The 23,276-nt window shown below is 41.0% G+C and overlaps 1 protein-coding gene across 1 annotated transcript; it reads left to right on the top strand.

Annotated features, from left to right (window-relative positions):
- Positions 1-295: 295 nt before the first annotated feature.
- Positions 296-22,315, top strand: DCAF12 (DDB1 and CUL4 associated factor 12; the record flags this gene model as incomplete). Its single annotated transcript, XM_009575041.1, has 8 exons — positions 296-550; positions 9,680-9,886; positions 11,147-11,207; positions 14,159-14,352; positions 15,441-15,506; positions 16,215-16,377; positions 20,226-20,410; positions 21,197-22,315. Coding segments are annotated over 8 exons (1,290 nt in total), but the record flags the coding sequence as incomplete, so codon positions are not given.
- Positions 22,316-23,276: the final 961 nt, after the last annotated feature.

The following is a 23,276-nucleotide window of genomic DNA, read 5'->3' as shown; positions in this document are numbered from 1 at the left end:
GGCCCTTCTCTATTTAAAACGCTTCTCGGCTTCCTCTTGTTTCTATAAGCGTCCGGGGTCCCAGCGGTGCCGAACCGGTGTGGGCTGGTTTTCATATCATGGCAGTGTTACATCTTTAGTAAATATTTATGTTTAGTTTTATGTCGCTGAAGGCTGTGTCAGCATTTCTGAATGGTATTCCATGAGTAGTTTGGAAGACTTCAGTATTTTGCTGGGAATGTTTTTGAGTTCAGATGGGTCGTGTCTTAAGTTTGTTGTAGTTGCTTTATCTACTTCCCATGTTTATTTTCCACAGTATGGGTGGGATCACTCAGTTCACAAAAGGAAAAGACTCCCCCCGGTGAAAAGGTCTCTGGTGTACTACCTGAAAGGTAGAGAGGTCAGGATGCAGAATGAGTCCAGCTATCACCGCTTGTTGCATGGATATGCGGCCCAACAGCTTCCCAGCCTCCTGAAGGAGAGAGAATTTCACCTCGGAACCCTTAATAAAGTGTTTGCCTCCCAGTGGCTGAACCACCGACAAGTGGTGTGTGGGACAAAATGCAACACAGTAAGTGCCACCTCTCTGTTTCTCTTCTCTCTGTGAATTATTCCACCCCCAAATGAGGCTTACTGTAGTCAAAGTACGTAGACTGCCAAGGAAAATATTAGGAAGTAATTAGGAGCGGAGTCAAAATCACGCACAATTAATTTTGAACGAAGGTAATGCTTAACGATGACCCGTTCTCATCTGAAAATATAGCGCTGTGCAGATGGCTGCGAACCTGAACTTGAGGCCTGTACCTCGATGCAGCATCTGTCTAATCTGCACAGAGCAATTTACATCTGTTTGCGGGATGGAGAGCAACAATGTGGTTGGATCTTTCTTCTTGTCCTGCAAATGGAAAGTTAATGAATGGCGCTAGCTTTGCTAAATGGTAACTGTCACGCCTGCCAGAAATTGCCAGTAAGACTTTTTTTCATTATGCTCGGTCTTACACGGTTTGGTTTTACGTATGGTTCTGTGCTGATGATTTTGAAAAGTTGCTACAAAACTAAATATCTGGAGTTTAACTATCTGTGGTTAAACTCCAGATATTCGTCAGAGTAGCTAGAAATGTTCCAAGATTAAAAAATGAATTTCAGGTTTTCAGGATTAGCCTTTGCTTGTTCACTTTGTGATTTTTTTTCCACTCTAAATCTGTTTTCAGCATTCAAATAACTTCTCTTGTTTATGTACCTTTATACGCTTCAGCAAAAATTGACACCTCTTCAGACTCTTAAAGTGATGCTTTGAATTTGAAACATTATAGAGGAATATTAAATTTATGTCCTATGTGATTAATAAATGTAGGAGAACATACCTCTTGGGTAATATTATCTCTGTTGGAGTTAGTAGCCTAACGTCATTGGCTGAGGTGGCAATTTCATGTATGAAGTTCTAACTGAATTAGTGCAAAATCCCAAATTTGTTCTTTGCAAGTTGGTTAGTGCCACGGAAATGAATCGAGCATTGTAAGGAATGTATAGATCAAGCAGCTCTTAAACGTCAAAGTAATCAGTTGATGTGATTGTTTCTTTGCCTCAAGATTTTTTTGCGCCGAAGCTGCACTTAATGGTCTGACCTGCAAGGGACAGTGCTGGTTTTTTTCATTTCAGGTGTTCTGTTATTATTCATAGTTACCTAGCAGGAGGCTTTCATGCAGTAGCTCCTAAGAAGTGAGGCCTAGCTGTATAAACAAAACAATCTTTAACAGGAATAATCCTGAAATAGAATCTGCCTTCTTTCTCCACGGGTGCTCATCGCCTCGGCCAGTCAGCAGCCAGCACTCTTCGTGGAACAGCTTACAGTTGAAACACAAGCTCTCAAAAATCTTGCTTACTCTAGCAAGATGACTGCATGTTTTATAGAGCTGCAACAATTTTGCTGCGTTCTGTAACTTTTGTAGTTCCAGCGCTGCTGCAGCAAAGATAAATGGGCAAGTGCGTTGTTAACGCAACCTTGCAGAAAATGGTTTGGGACCAAACAATCACGAAACTGAAGAGGGATTCAGCCATATTGTTGTTCCCACTTTTTATGCTGCAACGAAGTGTATGCTTCCACATAGACTTAACGTTCCAGATGGACCTCGTCTGTTATTAAGCAAAATACAACGATTACAAAAGAAGTCACTTCAGCATTGTGAAAGATTGTATATGAATTATGAATACTGTAATAGCTTTAGCCTGGTTGCTTTGTGTTTGCATTTGAACAAGTAGAGCGTTAAACTCTACACTCTAATTATGAGATTTTCTCTCTCATCTCGTGAGTAAGCGACCTAATAAAGAAGAATTCCTTTGCTGATTCTCATACGCTGAAGTTGTGGCATTTAAGTCAGGAGTAAATCTAAAACAGCTTGATTGACTTTAATGGGGTTTGCTGCATTGGAGTTGCGTGTAATTAAAGTTAATGCAACAGAAAAATATAAACCGTAGCAGTTACTTTAATAAAAGCTTGAACGTGGCACAGAGCTTTTAGCATTTAATTTATAAATTGCCCTTGGGTATGCTGTGCCAGAAGGATTCACTATTTTTAATAACAAAACAAAAATACACTCCTGTCATAGAGGAGTAGGTTTGGTTTTAGTCACTTGACAGTACTAGTCACTGTAAACACCGAAGAGAATATGGAGCTTTGTCAGTTGCTCATTTTTAATGAGGATTATAACTTATTTAATTATTTGGGGTGACTTTTTATCCTTGAAAATATCTCTGGATATAGCTGTGTATATGAAATAACTTTATTGTTCTCCAGTGGATCATGGTGCTCACAGTTGGCCAGCTGTAAATCAAATATTTGGGTTTCTTAAAGGTGCATGCTTTTTCTGATAGATTTAGAATTATGGAACCTATATGAGCATTCAAGTGTCTAAAAATTCAAACACAACCACCTGGGCTCTTCTGAGGCAGGATTAATGTGTGCAAGAATCTTCTAGATCTTGTATGCAATGGGCTTCTTAATGTTTTTCAGATTCAAATGAATGAGCAGGCAAACCTCTGAGAGGTGCAGATGTTTAGGGTGTGTCATGACAGCATGTAAATTACCAAAGGCTGATACCTTGAAGTCTCCGAAGAAGATACTGTCTGTAATCAGCCTCTTCTGTTCAAGCTTCTTAGAGAAACTTTCAGACTTATGTAGGAGACAAGCTTATGGCAAATGAAAACACTGAACACGAGATTGCTGTAGTTTTCTTTTTTTTTTTTTTTTTTTTTTTACTATTTCAGGAAACCATGAAGAGTAAAGCAGCTTCTAAAAAGAAGTTCCAATAATCATTTTGCAGCTTCTTTTGTTCCCTTAGTTCTGCGTATGTGTTCAGGACATAATTCTTTTGCTAATTGTGAAGTTAAGGATGAAAAAATACAAGAGCTGTAAATCATTCCCTAAATACAAGAAGCTTATTAGTTTCCAGTTGCTTGAGAATATAATCACCCGGAATCTAATATTTTTGTTTGCTTTTTTTCTTTTCCCCCTAGACAGGCCTGATAGATGTATTGTGTTTAAAAATTTCCTTGCGAAATGCTCTCTTCTGTTTTCTCAGGTGGCTTTTCCAAGGCATGAATGGGTTGCTTTCTGAATGCTAGCCGATACCTTTTCTCTCTTTGGTGGATTCATATGTTGCTGTGGATGCCCTGCTGTAAATCACCAGCTCTTGTTTCTTCTTAGAGACTTTTAATTTGTTCAAGAGATTCCATGTCTGTTCTGTGCATCTCATACAACTGTAACCTAGTCTTGTAGTCCTGGGGTTGTAGTGGTGAGAATACAATGCACAGTTACTCTTCCATCCGTGAATGTGGACTCTCTCTGGGGAAAATGATTTCCACTTGCTTTGCAAGTTAACCTATCTTCTGGCTTTGCACAGGTAATGAAAAATCAAGAAAACTGCTCATTTCTGGTCCCAGGGAGGGAATGAGAAGTCATGCTCCCGCAGTTTGTAACTCTACTCAAAGTCCATTGAACAGTGACCGAAACTCAGTGTAAATAAATCTCTGATGCCTATAACTGACACTTCCATTCACCTTTTTTTCAGTGGCTTGTGAGTAAATAGCCAGGTGTTGTCTCTTATCTTAAGAGTATTTGGTTTTCTGTCAACTGCATGTGATACCCACGTCTGTCTTCAGAGTCTGGTAGTTTCCGTGCCAGCTATGGTGTGGGTGGTAGAGATGCCCTTTAGCAGGCAAAGTCTCTCGCTTCTCCATCCTTTGCCATCTCTCGACATGTGTTAAATGTCTGCCAGCCTCCTGAAATTAAACACAGAGGGCAAGACACAAACAAAAACTGACAAATGTGATTTTGGCAATAAACAAATTCAATGACATCAAAGTGCATGCCCATTGGCTAGTAGTGCTTCAGAGTTTCATAGCAAGGTGGAGTGCCTGAATGCATGCTCTCGTCTCTGGAAATGTAAGTTCAGAGTCAGTAACTTGGTGGCTGCTTTTACCGCTGCTCACTTCTCAGATGGTTTTTTTTATATTCTGGATTGTTTCTCTTTGGACCCTTTCAAGGAGGATGTGTAAGGCCATTACCCACTTGCGTCGCCTGTACTGCAAGTAGCGTGTAGGTTTTGTGCGAAGATGAGTCCATGTCCTGATCTCCACTGGAAAGGAGACATACCAGTTTGATAGCTTAGTCTTTAGAGTCCATGTTTCTTTGGGGCTTGGCATCTATTAATAAATCTGTATTGCCATAGAATGGAAGAACTTTATGCTAAGTGTTTTATGAACATGGAAAAGAGAGATGTTTACAATCTGAGTAAGAGGCAAGACTGAGAACTGGGAAAAATCAAACAGTGCTATTCAGTGTGACCAGCAGTGGTATTGGTGTAATGACACTGTAAGCATTGTCTTGCTTTTGTTGTTTTGTTAGCAAAAAACAAATTTGAAGGAGAACAATGATGTCATTTTCCAGCTTGGCTGAGGGTGAAATTTTTGTGACCAGCTTCAGCTGGTCTGGAGTTGTGCTGCTGCAGAACGGGATGTTCCCACCTGCTCGTTCTTGCTGGCACTGATGTGCGCATAGCTGGGGAGTCAGCTGGATCGGCTTGCTGCTTTGTGTTCAGGCGGGTTTTCTTGGAGGGTTAGTTTTCACCGAAGGCAGAGATATGATCCAGCTGACCTTGCAGCTACCTGAGCACTAGCTGCTGTCACAAGGGTGGTGAGACTGTCTGGGTGGGTGAGGAAGAAGCATGTGGATTCTCAAAGATTGGCTTATGCCAATTCTGAAACTTCATTGCGACTGATTCTCTCTTAGTGACTCTATTTTTAGCAAGGCAATGTGTTTATTTTGGGTTTCTTTCAAATGTTAGTTTGAATGACAGGAATGTGCCTGTGATTTCTGAGAGCAGTATGCAAAGAGCTGCGGTGCGGAACGTATCGTGAGCACTTCTTGTGTGAAGAATAAGCAGTCTTTCATGCATGTTCTTTGTGCCTTGTAAATCTACGTCCATCCTGCTTGTGTCATAAAAACATGCTGTAGCTCAGGGTGGCACCCTTTGGTTTTGTTCCGATTGATTTGTATGATCAGCTAGAAGATAGGGCTGCCTGTTCATCTGCTGTTCTGTGTGCAGGGGCAGCAGCAGAGGACACGAGAGAGTCTACGTGCTGCCTTGAAATGACATTTCATAGGCCTGTTTTTTAATCTTGATGTATAAAGTCAATGCTTTCTGTTAAAGATGTATGGGAAGGGCATGTATATTTAATGAATTGGTAAGTTTGGTTGGTGGTTTTTTCCCCATAAACTGTTGTCTCCAAAAGGCAGGTCAGAAAATGAAAGTAGACTTGACAGAAGAGCCTGGCAAGCTGTTCTGCTCTCAATATTCTGTGTAAGAGAAGGATGAGTTCTGCAGTTCAGACTCTGGTCCTCAGACACACTCGATTCCCTGCCACAGTCTTTACTTTTGGCAAGTTGATTAATGAAGTTCCTTAGTCAATGAACTGGGGCAGTTTCTTGATTAACTTGATCGTAAGCAGTTTGAAAAGGGGACAGCCACGTAGTAATTGTATGGGAGCCATTTGCCAAAATGACTTCTCACCACTTCTGCAAACCAAAAGAAAAATAAGCATACAGCTAGTAATCTCATAGGGTGTGAAAAGTAGGGCCAGATCATAAAGATTCATGGCTATGACAACTGTAGTACCTAGCCTTGCCTGTCTGCCTTGATCCTCTAGTGATAGCACTGTTGCAAGCTGGACATCTGAATTGCTTTAAAAAAAAAAAAAAATAAAGAGGGGAAGATGGATTTCTCTCTGTCATGTCACCCAGCCTCTTTCCTTGTTAGAACAAGGTTGTCCTGCAGAGAACATGATAGCTGAGTCTGCTCCGTCTCACAGATGAAGTGTGGTCCTTGGACTTCTGGCAGATGGCCAAAGCAGTCCTAGCTTGGTAAATCCTGGATGTCAAGTTATTTGGCACGCTAATGGCTGACATGCATACATTTTACTAGCAGGAAGAGCAGAATTATGTGCAAAGCTTAAAGTCAAGGGACAAATATGCACAATTCACTGTCTGGAGGTTGGTGGGGGTTTACTGCATCCGGGGAGAGTTTTTGTGGCTGGTTTTTAGTTTCTATATAACGAGTAGCTGGAAAAGAAGTTCTTATTCCTGCTTAAGATAAAGAAAAAACTAAATGTACAGTTCAGCTATCAAGACTTTGTCAGGACTCTGAGGCCAGGCTGCTTTGGAGTTATTTGCAGATGTACTTATTTCAAGAGTAGTGAAGGTACCAGTTTGCTTGGAAGGAAGTAGGCCAATTTCTGTTTTTTCTTCAGATTGATGTCATTGTATGCTGCGGCTTTGGCTGCACTTGTTTAAAAGCAGTCGGATATTTTGTACTTTATTTACTGTCGTGTCTTTAAAACTCTTGAAATGGTATTCAAATTTTCTGTATTGTTAGCTGGGTGCCTATCTTGTTTCTTAACGTTTCTCCCTTTTTGGCTTTAGAAGTGTGTAACAACTGTTTGGCTTCTCCTGGCTTCCGTTTGCTGGATTTATAGGGAAGACTTCTTGGCAATCAGTGGTGCAGCTTGCAAGTGTGAGCTTCTGGCTTCCTGTCCTGCTCCAGGTGATGCAAGAGTCCTAGCGTATGCAGACAGTGCTTGCTTATTTTATTCTAGGGCGGTGGTGGTTGTTTTTAAAATACACACAGTGTGCCAAGTTCCTTACCAAGCAAGGAGAGAAGTTACTGCTTAAAACTCTACAGCTGAAACTACAAAGCCAGTCCCTTAACTCTGCGTAGTTTCTTGCCCTAAGAGCAGTTGCCGTTCTGGTTACGGTAATACTGTGCAACTGGAGGAGAAAAGTGAGGAAATGACAAAGCAGTTCCAGGGCTGATGATGGATTAGAGTAGGGTACAAGCAGATGAAAGGACTGCAAGAAATATGTCCTGTTGCTGCTTCTGAGAATATCTTCGTTTGGAAACTTGTTACAGGAAAATTATGTTGAGGTTGAAGATCCAGGGCAGAAATGTGAGGGTCTGATGCTTCAGCATTGTGGGTTTCCAAGTTCTTTGTTTTCAGCCCAATTAGTTTAGAGTTTAGCTAAAGGAATTTTGCATTAGAGTAAGTCTTTATTAACCTAGTATCAAACATGGATGTATGACAGTGGTGTCAGACTGGAGAATGTGAAGGCTTTTTAATTTCAGTCCTCATACCTGTTGAGGTGCTTTTTGAAGTGTGAATCTCTTCCAGTTGAAGCACGATTTTCCTGAGTCCAGGACATCCTGAGGTGTGGATGTGTTTTGCTAATGAGCACTTCTGGTGCCAGCTTTAGGACCTGTAGATGACACTTGCAAGCCTTAATCTTAGGTACTTAACTGTTGATTTTGGGGTTTTTTTTCAGTAGTTGAAGGAGAATAGGGGAGGGAATTGGGCTTTTCTGCTGGAAGGAAATACTGAGGAAGAGAAGAGGGTGTGCACTGATAGGGAAAGGACAAGGGAGGATGAGAGGAGAGGGGATTACTGGTCCTGATCCTACAGTGCAGGTGTTAATTTTCAGGGGCGTGGTTAGGGCAGAGGGGCTGCTGTGTGCTTCATGTTTTTACCAGCTGTCTCAGGCAGTGAACTGCATTGTAAGGCTTGGGAGAAGTGAGGAGTACGTCCATCCTACTCAGCTGCACTTCAGCTGTTGCCTGACCCCACACCTGCATGCAAAATAAAAAAAGAAACATGAAAATTCAGTCCCTGTAGGAACAGTCATCTGTGCAAGACTGCTGCCTACAGAGGAAGATCAGTTGCAGGTTGAAGGTGATGCATAATTCTAGACACAACACACAAATAGCGATGAATGGATTTCAGCTTTCTCTGTAGAATGAGTTTAACATACCATATTTTATCAAGTTTTGATTTGACATTAATATTCTGCTAGTTCAGTACATGAAGAATAATAGATATGCTGCTAAATTTTCTTGGGTTTTTTTACGCTTATTAAAGAACAGATCTACAGTCTGTGAGAGTTCACCAAAACCAACTTGTAAGTGTAATTTCTCTCTGACAACCTCGAGATTTCTCTTCTGTCCTTCTAGAAATGTCTGACAAAGGATTTCAGAACAACTTACTTAAGGTGTGTATTTTTTAAATTGCATTGAGTTTTCTTTTTTAGGTTGTTGTCTTGATCTTCAGTTCACTTCCAGAGGCTTTGAGACATTGTTCTTTGGTTATAGAACAAACAAACTTAAGGGGCGTGGGGGTGTATGGAATTTAATTATAATCCTGGGCTGTGATTCTACATCACTTTCCTTAGTGCCAAGTCAGCTTCAGATCCTCCACTTCCTTGCTTCTCACTCATGTTCCCTCACAGGGCTTTGTCCCCTCCGTTACACCTATTTGACTGTTAGTGCAGCTGCCCTCTGAACAACATCTTTGAAATGATCCAGCACAAGAGCCTCCCAAATGAAAGTGTGTTTTGGCAGGCGATGTAAACCTTTCTTCTGGTTTATATTGTAACCCTATGGTTGTGTATGTTTGAACTGACATAACTCTGGGTATAATGATGTCTGTTTAAAGAGTTGTAAGGCTTTGTAACTGAGTTTTCTGCCAAGGGGACAGTGACATAGAGCTCCAACTTCTAGTCTTTTTGCAGGATGAGGTATGTAGATAGATATCTTTTTTAGATGTTCGCACTGGCAGTGCTATATTTAGTTACTATCCTCTAGTGATCCTCTAGTGATTTTCTTATCACCAGAAAATAAACTCCAATTATATAAATTTATATTTTAGTTTGCCAAAGCCAGAACTTCAGGGTAAGTATCTTATCTGGGAGGCAGAAGACTTGTGCTAAGCGCCTGGGGGCTTACTGGCTGTTTTGAGCTGGGTCTCTTTCTCATTGTTGTACAGGGAAACTGGAAAACAATATTGTTTTGTCATGGTATTGAACAGGGAAAAGAGTTTTAGATTCAAGTGTTTTGTTAAATGGGAAACCTCCCATGACAAATTCTCTTCTCGCTCTTCTATTGCTGTGAAAACCAAATGGGATGATTGAAATAAAACCCACTGTAATTGTTAGTTTACTTCTTTTAAGAAGGAATTTATGCCTTTTTCAGCCATGCTTGCAGCATTTGTGTATTCCAACTTGAAAAGAATGTCAGTTGAAAATAGGGAGGATATTTGACCATCTTGTTTTTCTTATCTGTTTGATGATGACTTACATCTCCTGTTTTTTTTTCCCCAGTTATTTGTAGTAGATGTCCAGACTGGTCAAATCACCAAGATTCCTATTCTGAAAGATCGTGAACCCGGCATGGTGAACCAGCAGGGTTGTGGTATTCATGCCATTGAGCTCAACCCCTCAAGGACCCTTCTAGCCACAGGTGGAGACAACCCCAACAGTCTTGCAATTTATCGTCTGCCTACACTCGATCCTGTCTGTGTGGGAGATGTAAGTGGGAGTATTCGGGGGAAGTTTATTCTGTCACTTAAAAGAATTACCACTTTGAAGTGCTTAAGGTCAGAGCAAGGTTAAGATCTGGGAGTCCTGTAGTGGAGAGTGAATTTCTGAAAGCTTGAAAACATTCCCAATTAAGTTGTCTTTTTTGACAAGATGTCTTAAATATGAGTGAGTACGCAAACATGTGAGATGATTCTCAGGGTTCTGAGTCAAATTTCTTCTTCCTCACCCTCCTTCAGGTCTACTTCAGATTACTTTTAAGCACTGAAAATGTAACAAAATCCTAAATGTTAAAGTCTAATTGTGGTCATGACCTCTGAAACTAGTTTTAGTGAAAAAGCTCTTCTGAGAAATTGAAAAGATGATACAAGTTGTTCAGATTTTCCCATTCTCCAGTGCAGCTTATGTATGTATTATTTCAGAGGCAGAACTTGGGTTTGAGTATTAGTTCTAACCCAGTGGCTTATGACAGTTTGATAGGCTCTGGTACTGCTTATAATTCTGAAACATCATGAGGCCTTTTTAAAATAGTCAGTCTTAAAAAGAAAAAAGGCTGAAATGAGTATAGTGGTGTCCTGTAAGCACTTCTCTCTCATTTCTCCTTTTTGATTCAGGACTTTATGTAGACGTTAACTACAACAGCAAAGGTCAGGTCAGAGTTTCTGCAGATAACCAGCTGCAGAAAGGCTCAACTCTGAAGATTTGTATGACTTGCTTTTCATTTGCGTGCTGCTGTGACTTTGCAGCTTTTCAGACAGAACTAGAGCATTATGGTCTTTTTTCCCCATAGGTTTCTCACCTGCTAAAGAAAAGATTCTTGAACTAACAGTCTTGAAAAATTAATCTGTAGGTCATATATTGTAAACATAAGGTTTTTGTTACTTTTTATGGTAGGGATGTGCATTTGAGGAAATAAAAGTATGTAGCTACTTTACAGAAGTGAAGAACGCTGCTTTCAAAATGGAAAATCTAAGTCCTTAGAATTGAGATCAGTTTGCCCTTGGTCAGAGACCTGTTTTTCCATCACCTAATTGCTCTCTATTAATTAGACACTTTAAAATCAAAAAAAGTTAAAATTATTGTTAGGTATTTAAACTGTTCCAACTTGATACTGGAATCTTATCTGTATGTTTTTAACGTAGGTCTGTCCTGCTGAGTTTGTTCTAAAAAATCACAGTGAAGAATACTTGTCTGCTTTGAGACTACTCTAGAGTATAATGGCAGAGAAAAATCTGTCTTTTTTTCTTTTAGGATGGACATAAGGATTGGATATTTTCAATTGCATGGATCAGCGATACTATGGCTGTTTCTGGTAAAGTAAATTTTTTCCTCTTTTTTTTTTTTTCTTTTTGCCTTTCCAGAGTCTTATACTGATATACAGTACTTTATAGGTCTTAGGGAAGCACCTTTATCAGGGCATTTGAAACCACTTGGAACTACTTTGGCTATTTATACCGTTCTTGGTCTTAGTACAGTGCTTCACTTCATTTTATTTGCAGGGCCCTGGTCTAGATTTGATTTTTCTAGTATCGGAGGGAATATTACTGTCTTTCCAATAGGTGTTGCCATGAGAGGATCTCTAAACACAGTGAATTACAGGGAAGGATTCCACACAAGAAGAAGAATTTCAAGAGGGGTGTTGGTTATCAGTTAATAACTTTGGAATACAGCAGAGCAATATCGGTTTCCTGAAATCCTATGAAAGACTAATTAATGAAAACTCAGTTTTGGGAGGGGGGGGTGTATACACATATACTATGGCAGTTAATACAGCAGGCTGTAATAGAAAAGGTCAGTTACTGATTTTTTGGTAACTAGTCGGACAATCAGTGTGACTTCATAAAGTATTACTTAATTAGGTAAAGGCAGCAATACTAATATGCTATTGCACTAATTTAGTAGTTTACTGTCTTTCTGTGCTGACAGGGTGTAGTATTCTGTACAGAGAGGTGTCAAGCTGCAGGTGACAGAAAATCGTAACAGTCTCATATAAAAATCAAATACTTGAATTGTTAGTCAGTAAGATTTTCCCCCCTCCCCCCAAAAAAAACCCTGGAATTTTAGTTTGAATTTAAGATAAAACTTGATCCTTGCAAGTCTCCAACCCAAATACCTGCATTAAAAAAAACATTGTCAGCTAGTAAGCTTGAAGAGAACAGCAGAGATGATTACAGATATCCAAGGGAAAGATAAGGACCCAATGGAATAGAGGCACAGCATGTGAGATTGAACTGTGTTGCTCTCAATGTTTTCTGCGGTTGGAGGTGTGAGTGGAAGGCTGTCATGTCCTCTGTTGTATGATGCGTACAGCAGGATGTAGGTTCTAGTCTCCAGACCTGAGACACCAGGGAAAACTTGTTGAAAGCAATTAGCAAGTCTGATTGCTAAACTGAGTTCTTCAGAACTTCGCTGATGATCCTAATCAGGAGAAAACAAAGACAAGTAACTTCTGACATTGTTTTAATCTTACAGATTTCCGTTACATCTGTATCTGAAAGTGTGGAGTGGAAATATATGAACTCAAAACATTGAGGATATAGCAAATACCTTTATCTGAATTAAGAAACTAAATGCAGATTTTTTGTGACTTTCTTGGGGCAGGCTAAATGCCACAGGAAGAAAAAAGGACATTTGGTCCCACGGCAGATCACACCGATCATATAGCCTGAGGTTTGAGATTTGGCAGTATATTTTTCTCACTGCCGTCAGAACTGTTGAGAGAGTACAAAGAGGGCCAGGGGCTTGATTATTCCTCTTGCTTGTCTTAACTTTAACAAGAACAAGGCAGGACTCTGCTTGTAAAACCTTCAGCAGTGTATGTCAGTAGTCTATAAGCATAAAATTAAACTCTTGACTAAGCAACCATAGCTGAGGGAGAATGCATCAGTCCACTCAGTTGTACTGGCCTGATGAAAATATTTCCATGGGAAAAGCTTCAGATGGGATGAATAATTGCATGAGCCATTAACAAATGATACTGTCCTTGGCTTCAGGGCTAACCAGTTGAGCAACATACACTGACTTTTTCCCCTGCTAGGGCTGTTAAAAGAGACAGCTTCCTCCTAAAGTATGTCAAGATGTTTAGAAATTCTACTGCTGAGTATTCAGCCTCCATAACAAACAAGATTAGGTACCATTAAAGACCATCAGCATGTAAACTGACTGGCAGGATGTAGTGTCATGTGCTGCCTGCTGCTATGCAGTGCCATTAGGAACCTCCTTTTGTATTTGGCTGTAGTAGGTGATAGTGGCAAATGACTGAATCCATCTGTGAGGGGGCAAAGCCATCTCCGCTGTGTGGGACCACCTGTATTGCAACAAGATGTTTTGCTTAACTGTCTTTGCAGCTTATTCCCTGTGATGTACCACAGCCTATACATTTAATAGCCTGATGTAGATACTTCGTTTTTTCTGGCATCTTCAAGACATGAAACATTTCTTATGCATTCCCTGTGAGAGAAGGAGGGATTGTAGGGAAGAAATTGAGGTACAAGTCAAATCTGTCAGAGCTGACTTAGATGGAAGTGAGTTGCCTAAACACCAGAAGGGATGGGTATAGGGCCTTGGATTAAGCCCGTGTCGATCTACAAACCAGACATTCAGCTTTCTTCATCCAGTATTATTACTCTTATTGATTCATGTTTTGGATTAATATCTTCAAATTCAGTAGAAAAATAAAGTGAGTTCTTGCTTGTTCAGCCTCAGTTTCTATTTAAAAAATAGATTTGATGCAAATCAGTACACATTGTGGTTTGAAATAGTTATTCCTGTTCAGTTCACAAATATGTGTAATATATCTGTGAGCATACTGGCAGAAATCAAATGAACCCAAACTGATTTTTCTTGGAGGTTTTTATATTGGCTTAACGGGCTGTCAATCTCAGCCTTGGTAAGCCAGGCTGAAAGCGTAGGCTATTCAGTCACCTCTGAGTTTATTCTACGTGTAAATCTCTAATGGTGATTGTTGTACAGGGTTGTGTTTTTTGATGCATCCTAATCGGTTTGAAAACAGATGAAGTGATCTAGCTGCTTGGAAACCATGTAGACAAATCAGTTGACAAGGAGTTCATAATGTTATGAACTTTACAGCTCAGTAAAATCATGTTTTTGTTAATAATAATTAATATATAGGAACCAACAGTGTGTTCAGTTAGATTCAATTAATAGTATCCTTTGTTTCAGACCCTATTGTTTATTCCTTTTTTAAAAAGAGGATTTACGTATATATGAAATGGACTATTTATTTGTGGGCTGTTTATTCAGGTTCCCGGGACGGTTCGATGGGTCTCTGGGAAGTCACAGAGGATGTGTTGTCCAAAAGCGATGCCAGGCATAATCTCTCTCAAGTTCCTGTCTATGCCCACATAACACACAGGGCTCTGAAGGATATCCCCAAGGAGAACACCAATCCTGACAACTGCAAAGTCCGAGCATTGGCTTTCAACAATAAGAACAAGGTCAGTGAGATAAGCAAGACAGTTGAGAAGTCCTAAAACTGTCCATATGTATTAGAAAAAGACAAAAGTAATCTAAATCAGAAATACTGGAGAAGCAACCTAATATTTTTTACCTGATCCTTTTGCATCCTTCTCATGTGAGATGGTCGTCTTTATCTGCTATGTCTGCTTCTGCCCCATGTGAATGGAGAAGTCCAGTAGAAAAAAAACCATATGTTTTCAGAAGGAACAATTTTCCTGTGGGTTTGATTTTAGACTTGCACCCTAAGGAGGAGTGGGGGGGTTATGTTTACAAGAAGCAGATAAAGCACCAAAACACCTCTTACAGCTTGAGTCCCACTCTTGAGTGCTCTTGCTGCTTTCCTTCCCCTTTCATGAAGACCAGCTAACATTCAGGCAGTTCCTGTTCTGATGGCTGAATCGTTACTGGGTTGCTCAGCAGTTGAGGTGACTGACACACAGGGCAGGCACCAGTGCTTGCTTTGGTGTTACTTTGTTGGCGTTTGACAAATAGTAAATGTTAACCTGCCCCATGCTGATCTCTTGTTATTACTAGTGGGAGTAGCAGCTCATCCTCCACTACTTTTCTTTCTGCCCTCAAAGAACATAGAAGGTCTGAAGCAAAGGTGGGTGTGCTCTCAGAAGCAGGGTGCTCCTGTGGACTTTATTTTTCACTATAGCTGTTAATTACTCCTCTGTGGTGGAGACTTCAAACAGCTTTTTCAGCAGAGTAGTGCCTGGAAAGAAATGTTTGCTTCAGGGTCAGAATCGGTGTGGCAGCTGCTGAAGAGAATTGCCAACTCTAGCTTGTACTGTCTAATAATTCATTATTTGATTGACTAACAAGATCTCTACTTTTGAAAGTTATTTTTGGTTATTTACTCTTCTATTTATTCTTATTCTACCTGGCACCTTTGTGCTGTATTGCATTCCATCAAGATCAGTGTAAAATGAAAACATACCTTTACAAGCATGTACAGGATTATGGATGAGTTCAGTCTGGAGTATGCGGTCTGCCTAGTAGAGTGTGAGTTTGTAAGGACATCTGTAATACAGAAACTAACTTTCTTACCTTTTTTTTTTTATAGGAGCTGGGAGCTGTGTCCCTAGATGGGTATTTTCATCTTTGGAAAGCAGAGCACACACTATCAAAGGTGCTTTTCTGTTTGTTGGTGTTAAGTTTCAAAACTGGCCTAGCAGTTAAGGCTGTTCACTATTCTTAATCTCCTTTAAATGCTTGAAGAAAGAGCAACAGTGTTTGTAAAACACTTAAAAGCTTTATGTAAAATGAAGTGTCCTAAAAATTAGAACTTCAGGAGAGAAACTCCCCGCTCCCCTTATTTTGGAGGGCGGGAAGGGCTCTTAACTTTCTGCCAGTTCTGGGTGAGCTGAAGTGAACCTTTCCATGGAGTATGACGGATACTTGATTAGCAGTGTTCATAAAGGAAGTTGCACTTATTTAAGTGTAATTGCAGGTCAAACCCAGAATATCTATGCTAGTGTATGCGATAAGTTTTTTCAGCTGAGAGCTGATGTCTGTGTGCACCTGCTGAAGAAATAACAGCAGCTTAGAAAGATTTAAAACAATTTGCCAAAATGTTCATTTTTCTTTGCATAATACTTGGCTTCAGCCTTTATAAATCTCAGCGTGGTTCAGATAAGGCATCTCATCTCCTTCAGGTTTTTTTCTCTGCATCAGGTTGTCGCTTTTCTCTTAAAGTTCTGTTTTTGTGGTGAACTTATTTTTTAGCTGCATTTTGGTTTTTTCACTGCAACTTCCTTGAACATAGCTTGCAGAATTGTTCTATTAACATCTTGCTCTTTTCTCATAACGGGTTGATTTTTATTTCTTCCGTTTCCAGTTACTTTCCACAAAGTTGCCATACTGCAGGGAGAACGTGTGTTTGGCTTATGGTCAGGAGTGGTCAGTGTATGCAGTAGGATCACAGGCACATGTCTCCTTTCTGGATCCAAGGCAGCCTTCTCACAATGTTAAATCCGTCTGTTCCAAAGAACGAGGCAGTGGTAAGAAATTTGTCAAAGGGTGCTTCAAATGGTTTGCTTGCAGAAGTAGCTATTAAGACTGCAGTAAGATAAGCTTTTAATAAATAGGAAGGGTTTTTCATGTGATAGACTAAATCGTTAATAGTATATGTAGGTTTTGCTTTTATGATAGTATTCCTTGAACAACCAACAAACCAAACTTAAAAGCGACTCTGAAATCTAGTGATAGACAACATTAGTGCTTTTATGATCAACTAAATTGAACACCATCCAAATATTACTGAACTTTTAAAACTGCATTTTACTTCTACTTATTTTTTACTGTGTCTTATTCTGTTTTACTTCATCTCAAAGCAAATCCGGCCTTCGTACTGCTATTAATACTGTCTATTCTTGCATTTTTCTCTGGGAACGAAAAAAAAGCATGTTGTCTGCTCTGTGCTATCATGTTGGGAGTCTGTGCTGTGAGTGAATGCTTGCTTTGTAATTTTAAAGTGAGTGAGATTCTTGATGTGGATGCAGTATGTCAAATTGAACCTTATACCAGGGCCAAGCATGAGGGCTTGCAGGGTGCATGGTCCCATAAGCTTCTTCCCATACCCTTTATTTTCAAGCATGAGAAGGCACTGTGATGCCCATTTTAAACCATATTAATCCCAGACTAATAAGTTGCAGTCCTTACTTAGGTTGGCTCTGGGCATCATCTCTTCATTGGGCAAGTTATCAAAAGAGAAAGCGTGTAGGCAAGGATTAGGAAAGTTTTATTAATGTGGTTACTGGAGTTTGAACAGTGCTGTCTAGATAAATGTCAGGGTCTGCTTCTTTCGGATACGGGATCAGTTTCTATAATATGAGAAAAGGTGCTTCACCAGCGCATGTTGTCACCTGAACACCTTATCAGCAACAGCCCTTGTCCTGACCCTATCAGTGAGGGCTCTGTGAAGGTCCTTGACGCTGTCACCCTTCAGTATCATAGGGAAGAAATACCAAGACACTGGAGTGTGGTGCCCAGTGGTGGTTGGTGGCTGAAAGCTTCTGCCTTGAGTATGTGATCATCCCTGCTGGGGGGATGATCTGTGTGTAGGTAGTATGTCTGGGGCATCTCCAGTTCATGTCTGGAGAAAGCCTTTGTTCGACGCTATGTTCTGTTCTGCATAGTAGGCAGATCTTTTTCCTTGGCATGATGGTGGAGGCACTTAAGTAATATTAAATCCCAAGATACCAAGTGTTTCAACTTTCTATTGATCTCACTGGGACTTGGAGCGGTGCAGCACCTTGAGAAAGTAGGCTGCTTATTGATTTGCAGACTAAAATCTGGGTTGACTTAAGTGCTTTGAAGTGTTACCTGAATGTGCTTTCAGCTTCCAAATGAACGTGGTAAGTCCACGTTAACTTCAGATCATTAGGGTTGTATACAAAAGCAGGTCAGAGAAAGGTTGTCGCTTAGTAAGACTGGAACTGGGGCTGTTTTTTACCCAGTGTAACCCTGTCTGCTCTACATGAGAAGGTAGCTGTTGCTTTTTGGTACATCTTGTGAGTGTTGCTTTTCTCAGCAGCTGTACAGGGAAGTGCAGGCCCTGGACTCAACTTCTTGATCTGCAAGAGCAACTGCTTTCTGCTTGGCTGGCATGCAGTACTATGTCGTCTGCCCTTGACTTTATATCCTGAAGGCAGCAACGTTAACATAGTGGACAGAGATTGTGCAGCACGGACTCTGTGTCTGCTCCTTGTGTAGGACACGGTACTGCGTCTTCATTTCCTTCTGGGATGTGTAGAGCCTCCCTGCCTCTCAGGAGCGAGACTCAATTTGCTGACCCAAATAGTCCAGGTCCAGGTGGTAGAGTGCTGGGTATGTTGGAGAGCTTACTGTGATCAGTTCTAGGCACAGGTTGTGCTTTTAGTTTGATGGGAATGATTAATCTGAGGTACTTCAGCCCCTTAGGAGCCAATTTGAAGTGCTGTTCTTGAAAGCCTGTTCTAAACATCCTCTTAGTAGTGGGTACATCACGGATTCCTTCAGTTAATTTTTTTGATTAGAGAAAGATTCACAGTTGTTCTGCATTTTATAGCTTTTTATTAATAAATTGCATTGAAAAGTATATGCCATCTGCTTTCATACTCCATCACCTGTTTCTGTTAAGTAAGTGTTCTGCTGGGTTGCTTGTCAAGTGGACTTTTGGAGCAAAAATAGGAGGTCCCCTCTTGTGCCCTTCTCCTCTTATTCAAGTGACTGCTCTTGCTGATTGCAGAGGGCTTAAAGCTTTCTGCATGTATTTGCCAGAGCCAGGCCCTTGTAATGGTGGGGGGAAATGTCTCCAACTTGCTCAGATGCATTTGTAATTCTCTGAATTGGAGATTCTTATACAAATCTGGTAAATCTAATTCAGCAGGTGTGAGACTTGCACAGTGGTTTCCCGCCTATTAAGCCTGCAGCCAAGACTTCACCTCCCATCTGGAGCACAACGATGTGGCCTTGCCTGTTCTAAGTGTGTGTCACAGATGCTGGTGGCTGGGGATGTAACATCAGGTTGCGGAGGCGGAAGGATGAGGATGTGTTTCCAGTCAGGACTCTGTACAAAGGGGAAGGGGAAACTCCCTGGCTGCATCCACACCTCAGATGTCTGCTGTCACGTGTCCTGCTGGGTGTATTCCAGTATGTTACAAGTTTTGTGACATTCAGTCCCACTTGGTACGGTGACAGCAGTTGGCACGTGGATGTAGCTGGTGTAACTCACTACTTTTCCCCTCCTGTTTGAATGCTTGTTTAGGCTGTAACTCAATGGTATTTTGAAGAGGGCTTGAAAAGCCCTGGAGTTTATAACCTGGCATTATGTTGTGCAGTAAGGAAAAGCGTATATGTGGCGGGGTTTAATCTGCGTAGAAGAGTTGTTTGGGGTAGAGTGCTTACACAGAACAAACCTTTTGCACAATAAATAGAGGTGAGATGACAGGACATTTTGCAAATTGCAAATTCCTACATACAGAATCTCCCCAAGACTGTTTCCAAGGGATCCTTGTTTAGCTGCGGCTTCAGATTTAGATTTTTGTGGAAACAAAATGTACTCCTTTTACTCAATCTAATGGCATAATTGAATTGTGCTAGAATATTTTGTTTGGACTGGAAACTTGCTGTAGCTTCCCATGTGCTGGCGTAACATGGTGTTGCTTAGGTTGTAGGATTCCTAGTCTGTTTTCATTGCTAGGTGAAGTGCTAAAAGTGCCAGCTACAAAGAGTAAGGTGTGCTTGTGTGAGAATATTTGAGTGGAGATAGCTTCAAAATTATTAAAGAGCCTGATCTATCTTAGCAGCAAAGTGACTAGTGATTATTATGATTGTACTTGCTTACAGCTAGCTTGTTGATCAGCAAAATGCACTTGGTGGCAGCTGGGACAGTAATTTTTCTCACATGGTCACATCGCAGCTTGGCAGGTAGCTAGATAGGGTGTGGGCTCATGGAGGAAACCAATGTGATGTTCTTTCCTCTGTCTGCTGCCATGTTCTCGCTCATGGTGTGTTCACTTAGAGCCTTAGAGTGTTCACGAAGCTGCTCTTGATCCTAAATGGCTTATGATCTTTGCTTATCTGGAAAAGCTGGGGCCTGCTGAGAATGAAGCTTCTGACTATGCACCATCAGTGTAGCTGATGGCCTCAGGAGAAGGGAAGTAGTATATGTAATTGAAGCTACTGTTTCAATAGCATCAATGGGATTTATCTGCACTGCTCCATAGTAGTGGGGAAACTTATGTGTTGTGGAAAATACTACTAGGTGGTTCCTCTTAAAGAAAATATTAGACATCAAGCAGCTGCACTGCAGAGCCAAAGCATCCATCTCCCTTACTGCGTTGTATGTCCCTTCTCTGTTTGACAGGTATTCGATCGGTGAGCTTCTACGAGCACATCATCACAGTGGGAACGGGCCAAGGTTCTTTATTGTTTTACGACATCAGAGCCCAGAGGTTCCTGGATGAAAAGCCCCCACGTGCCTGCTATGGACAGAAGCAGAAATTAGGAGGAAGTGAAATTTTGAAGTTGACTACTGGGAAAGGCTGGCTGGTGAGTTGCATGTAGCTGTAGGCGACCTTTTACACAGGAGTGCTGTAGGGCTTGAGAAATGGTTCTCTTTGTAGTCGTGGGAGCGATTGTATGAAATGCGTCCCAGCAAAATAGTGATCATGTAACCAATAGCCGTAATCACAAAAAGCAAGAAGTACTGCAGAATTGCTTTCTACAAAACCTTTATGAAAGAGTATTGAATGGTTGGTTGCTTGAGTGTAAGGCATACTGATTCCTTTTCTTATGCACTGATTCATAAATAAACTAGATTTTATATCTTTATGTTTTCGAATGTAATCTAACTTCCAGTTTTCAGAACCTCAAACACAAAATATGTTGTCTTCCTTCAAAAACGTGCTACTCCAACGTGGTACTCAAAGTAAGAGAGATTAATTTAATTGTGTGCAATTTTAGAAACTGTGGCTTCCTGAGGTAATGCCATGGCAGGCACTTGAGTTCAATTTCCTGTATGTTGTTATAAAGCAGTTAATGGCTTTGTCTAACTTCTCTCCATTAGCTTTCATATCATTGTGATGTAACTTTAAAAACTAATGAAACTTGATATCTTCCCTACCCTCCACCTTCCCCCCTCCAATGTTTGGCCCAAATGTCCTCAGAAAAAGCTTCGGGATAACTCTGGTATCTTCAGGTTGATCTGTCTGAAGCTTCAGGGAGTATTACCAAAAAAAGATTCCTTTTTAGGCTCTGGAAGCTACCTTCTGCTTTTGTGAAACAAGGTTTTGGATTTGTTTAGCAACAATAACAATCTAAACTTTCCTTTAACAGAATCATGATGAAACCTGGAGGAATTATTTTTCTGACATAAATTTCTTCCCAAATGCTGTTTACACCCACTGCTATGACTCGTCTGGAACGAAACTCTTTGTGGCAGGAGGCCCCCTTCCATCAGGACTTCATGGGAACTACGCTGGTCTCTGGAGCTAATGATAACTCTTTATAAATGCTGATCTTTACACAGATTTCCACTTTTCTTTTCCTTTTTTTAACAACAGAATTGTGTGATGCCGTTTATTTCTGATTTAAATCAAGTTATTTTTTGGCAGAGTTTTCTGTTGGTCTCCAACAGTTTTGTACATCTTTTTGAACCAGTTTTTTGCTTTAACCTCCTTGATCCTTTATATGAAGGGTTTTTGAAATCCCTTTTAATTGTATTTACTCCAAATGACTATTCCCCCACATTTAGGCTATCTTGGCCATGTGCCCCCTCCTCTACTTTGCTGTGAGGTAGGATTCCTTTCTTATAGAGTGGTTGCTCCTGGGCTTTCTGTGAAAGTCTAGGGGCTGCGTGTGTGCAGGTACTTTGTGTCAGTTACATTACCTGGAGTGAGGACTACTTGTAATTAAAAAATATTAAAAATATTTATAAGAGATAAGCTACTACTTTATCTGCAGAGCCTGGCCCTGGTCTGGGTTGATCTTATTTTTAAAAGTACAAGTCTAATGACACTGTTTATACATAGAGGAATATGGTAATTTTAAGCTGTACTCATTGAAGCCCAGGGACGGATTCCCTAGGGGTATTGCCCATCAAGCCCAAACTGTAGAAGTGCAGGAGTTCTCAAAAGTTTGCTTGTATTTGAATTGTAGTTTTCAGCAGTGCCAGGAGCAAAAATTGATCTTCTGTTCCTTTTCTGCCCGTCCCAGGTATCAGCTTGCACAACTGGAGTTTGCGTAGGCTATTCTGCAGTGTGGCTATTGCAGGGTGACATTACATTGAGGGCCTGCAGAGGTGCTGAGAGGGAATGGGGGCTAGGGACATGAGTGTTCTTGTCATTCAAAATGAACTAAATCTATCCATTTTCCAGATCAGCCAAGGTTCCTGAGTATGCTGCTGTAGTAGCTCATGGTTCTTCATAAACTTCCTAAAGCCCAGGACCTTTTTTGTCCCAGGTTGTGGAAACTTTTCCTATTTTAGCTGTTCTGGTTGGCAATCTCCTCTAATAAGCCAATGGAATAAATAAACTCTTTTTCTCCAAGGTTAATGAGTACATCTCGGACTTAACTAACACAAGCTAGAAGCTTTCCGTGTAGCAAGATAACTTGCTGTTAGCTCATGTTGCACTGTCATCTACTGTCATCCTGCTTGCTATAGGAGAGGCTCAGTCTTTCTCCAAATCCCCTGTTGCCTTCTGCATTCACACTCCCTCGAACTTTATGTGGGACTTGGTGGGGACAATAGGTCTTATGCCCTTCAGGTCCAGCTGTGAAGCGTGTGCATTCCAGGGTGATGGTCTTACCTAATACTCAGCTAAAATGCAGGACTCCAGGGTGCTATTCCTAGCCTTTTGGCAGGCATCAAACTCTCAGCTGTTACTGACCCCTCTGTCCTCTGCTGGGATGAATGCCTTTCCCCTGCCTCTGTCAGCGGTACAGCAGAGTGTGCCTGTACCTCACTGCTTTGGTGCCAAATGGGCAGTTGGTTGAAGCTGAGAAGAAAGACAAGGCTGGGACATGCTCTGTTCTCCTGTCTCAGCCACCACTGCAGAGTAGCTCTAGTCCCTTATGCAGTTCCTGCCAGACTGCCTAAAGCTAGTCTGCATGTGTCCTTCCGGTCCCTCTCGTCTTTGTACTCAGTATCTTCATCAGTAACGCCAAGCAGTGAGCCTCAGGCTTAATTTCCAGTTGGTAGTGGAGGCTTGGATGGAAATCCCGCAAGGAATGCAGTTCCCTCCCATCTCTGTGGAAATCCTGGCAAGAGAAGAGCTCTCCCAGATGTGCACCTGTCCCAGAAGTATAATTTACTCTCACTGAGCACTGACACGGGTGCTTCACAAACAGATCTTCTTGCGGCATTTCACAATTCTACTTCCCTTGTGGGTTGATTGCTTAAACTGAATCAGTTCAC

The sequence above is a fragment of the Fulmarus glacialis genome, unplaced genomic scaffold, assembly GCF_000690835.1.
Source record: "Fulmarus glacialis isolate BGI_N327 unplaced genomic scaffold, ASM69083v1 scaffold583, whole genome shotgun sequence".
Taxonomy (NCBI): Eukaryota; Metazoa; Chordata; class Aves; order Procellariiformes; family Procellariidae; genus Fulmarus; species Fulmarus glacialis.
This window is presented reverse-complemented; position numbering and strand designations above follow the sequence as displayed.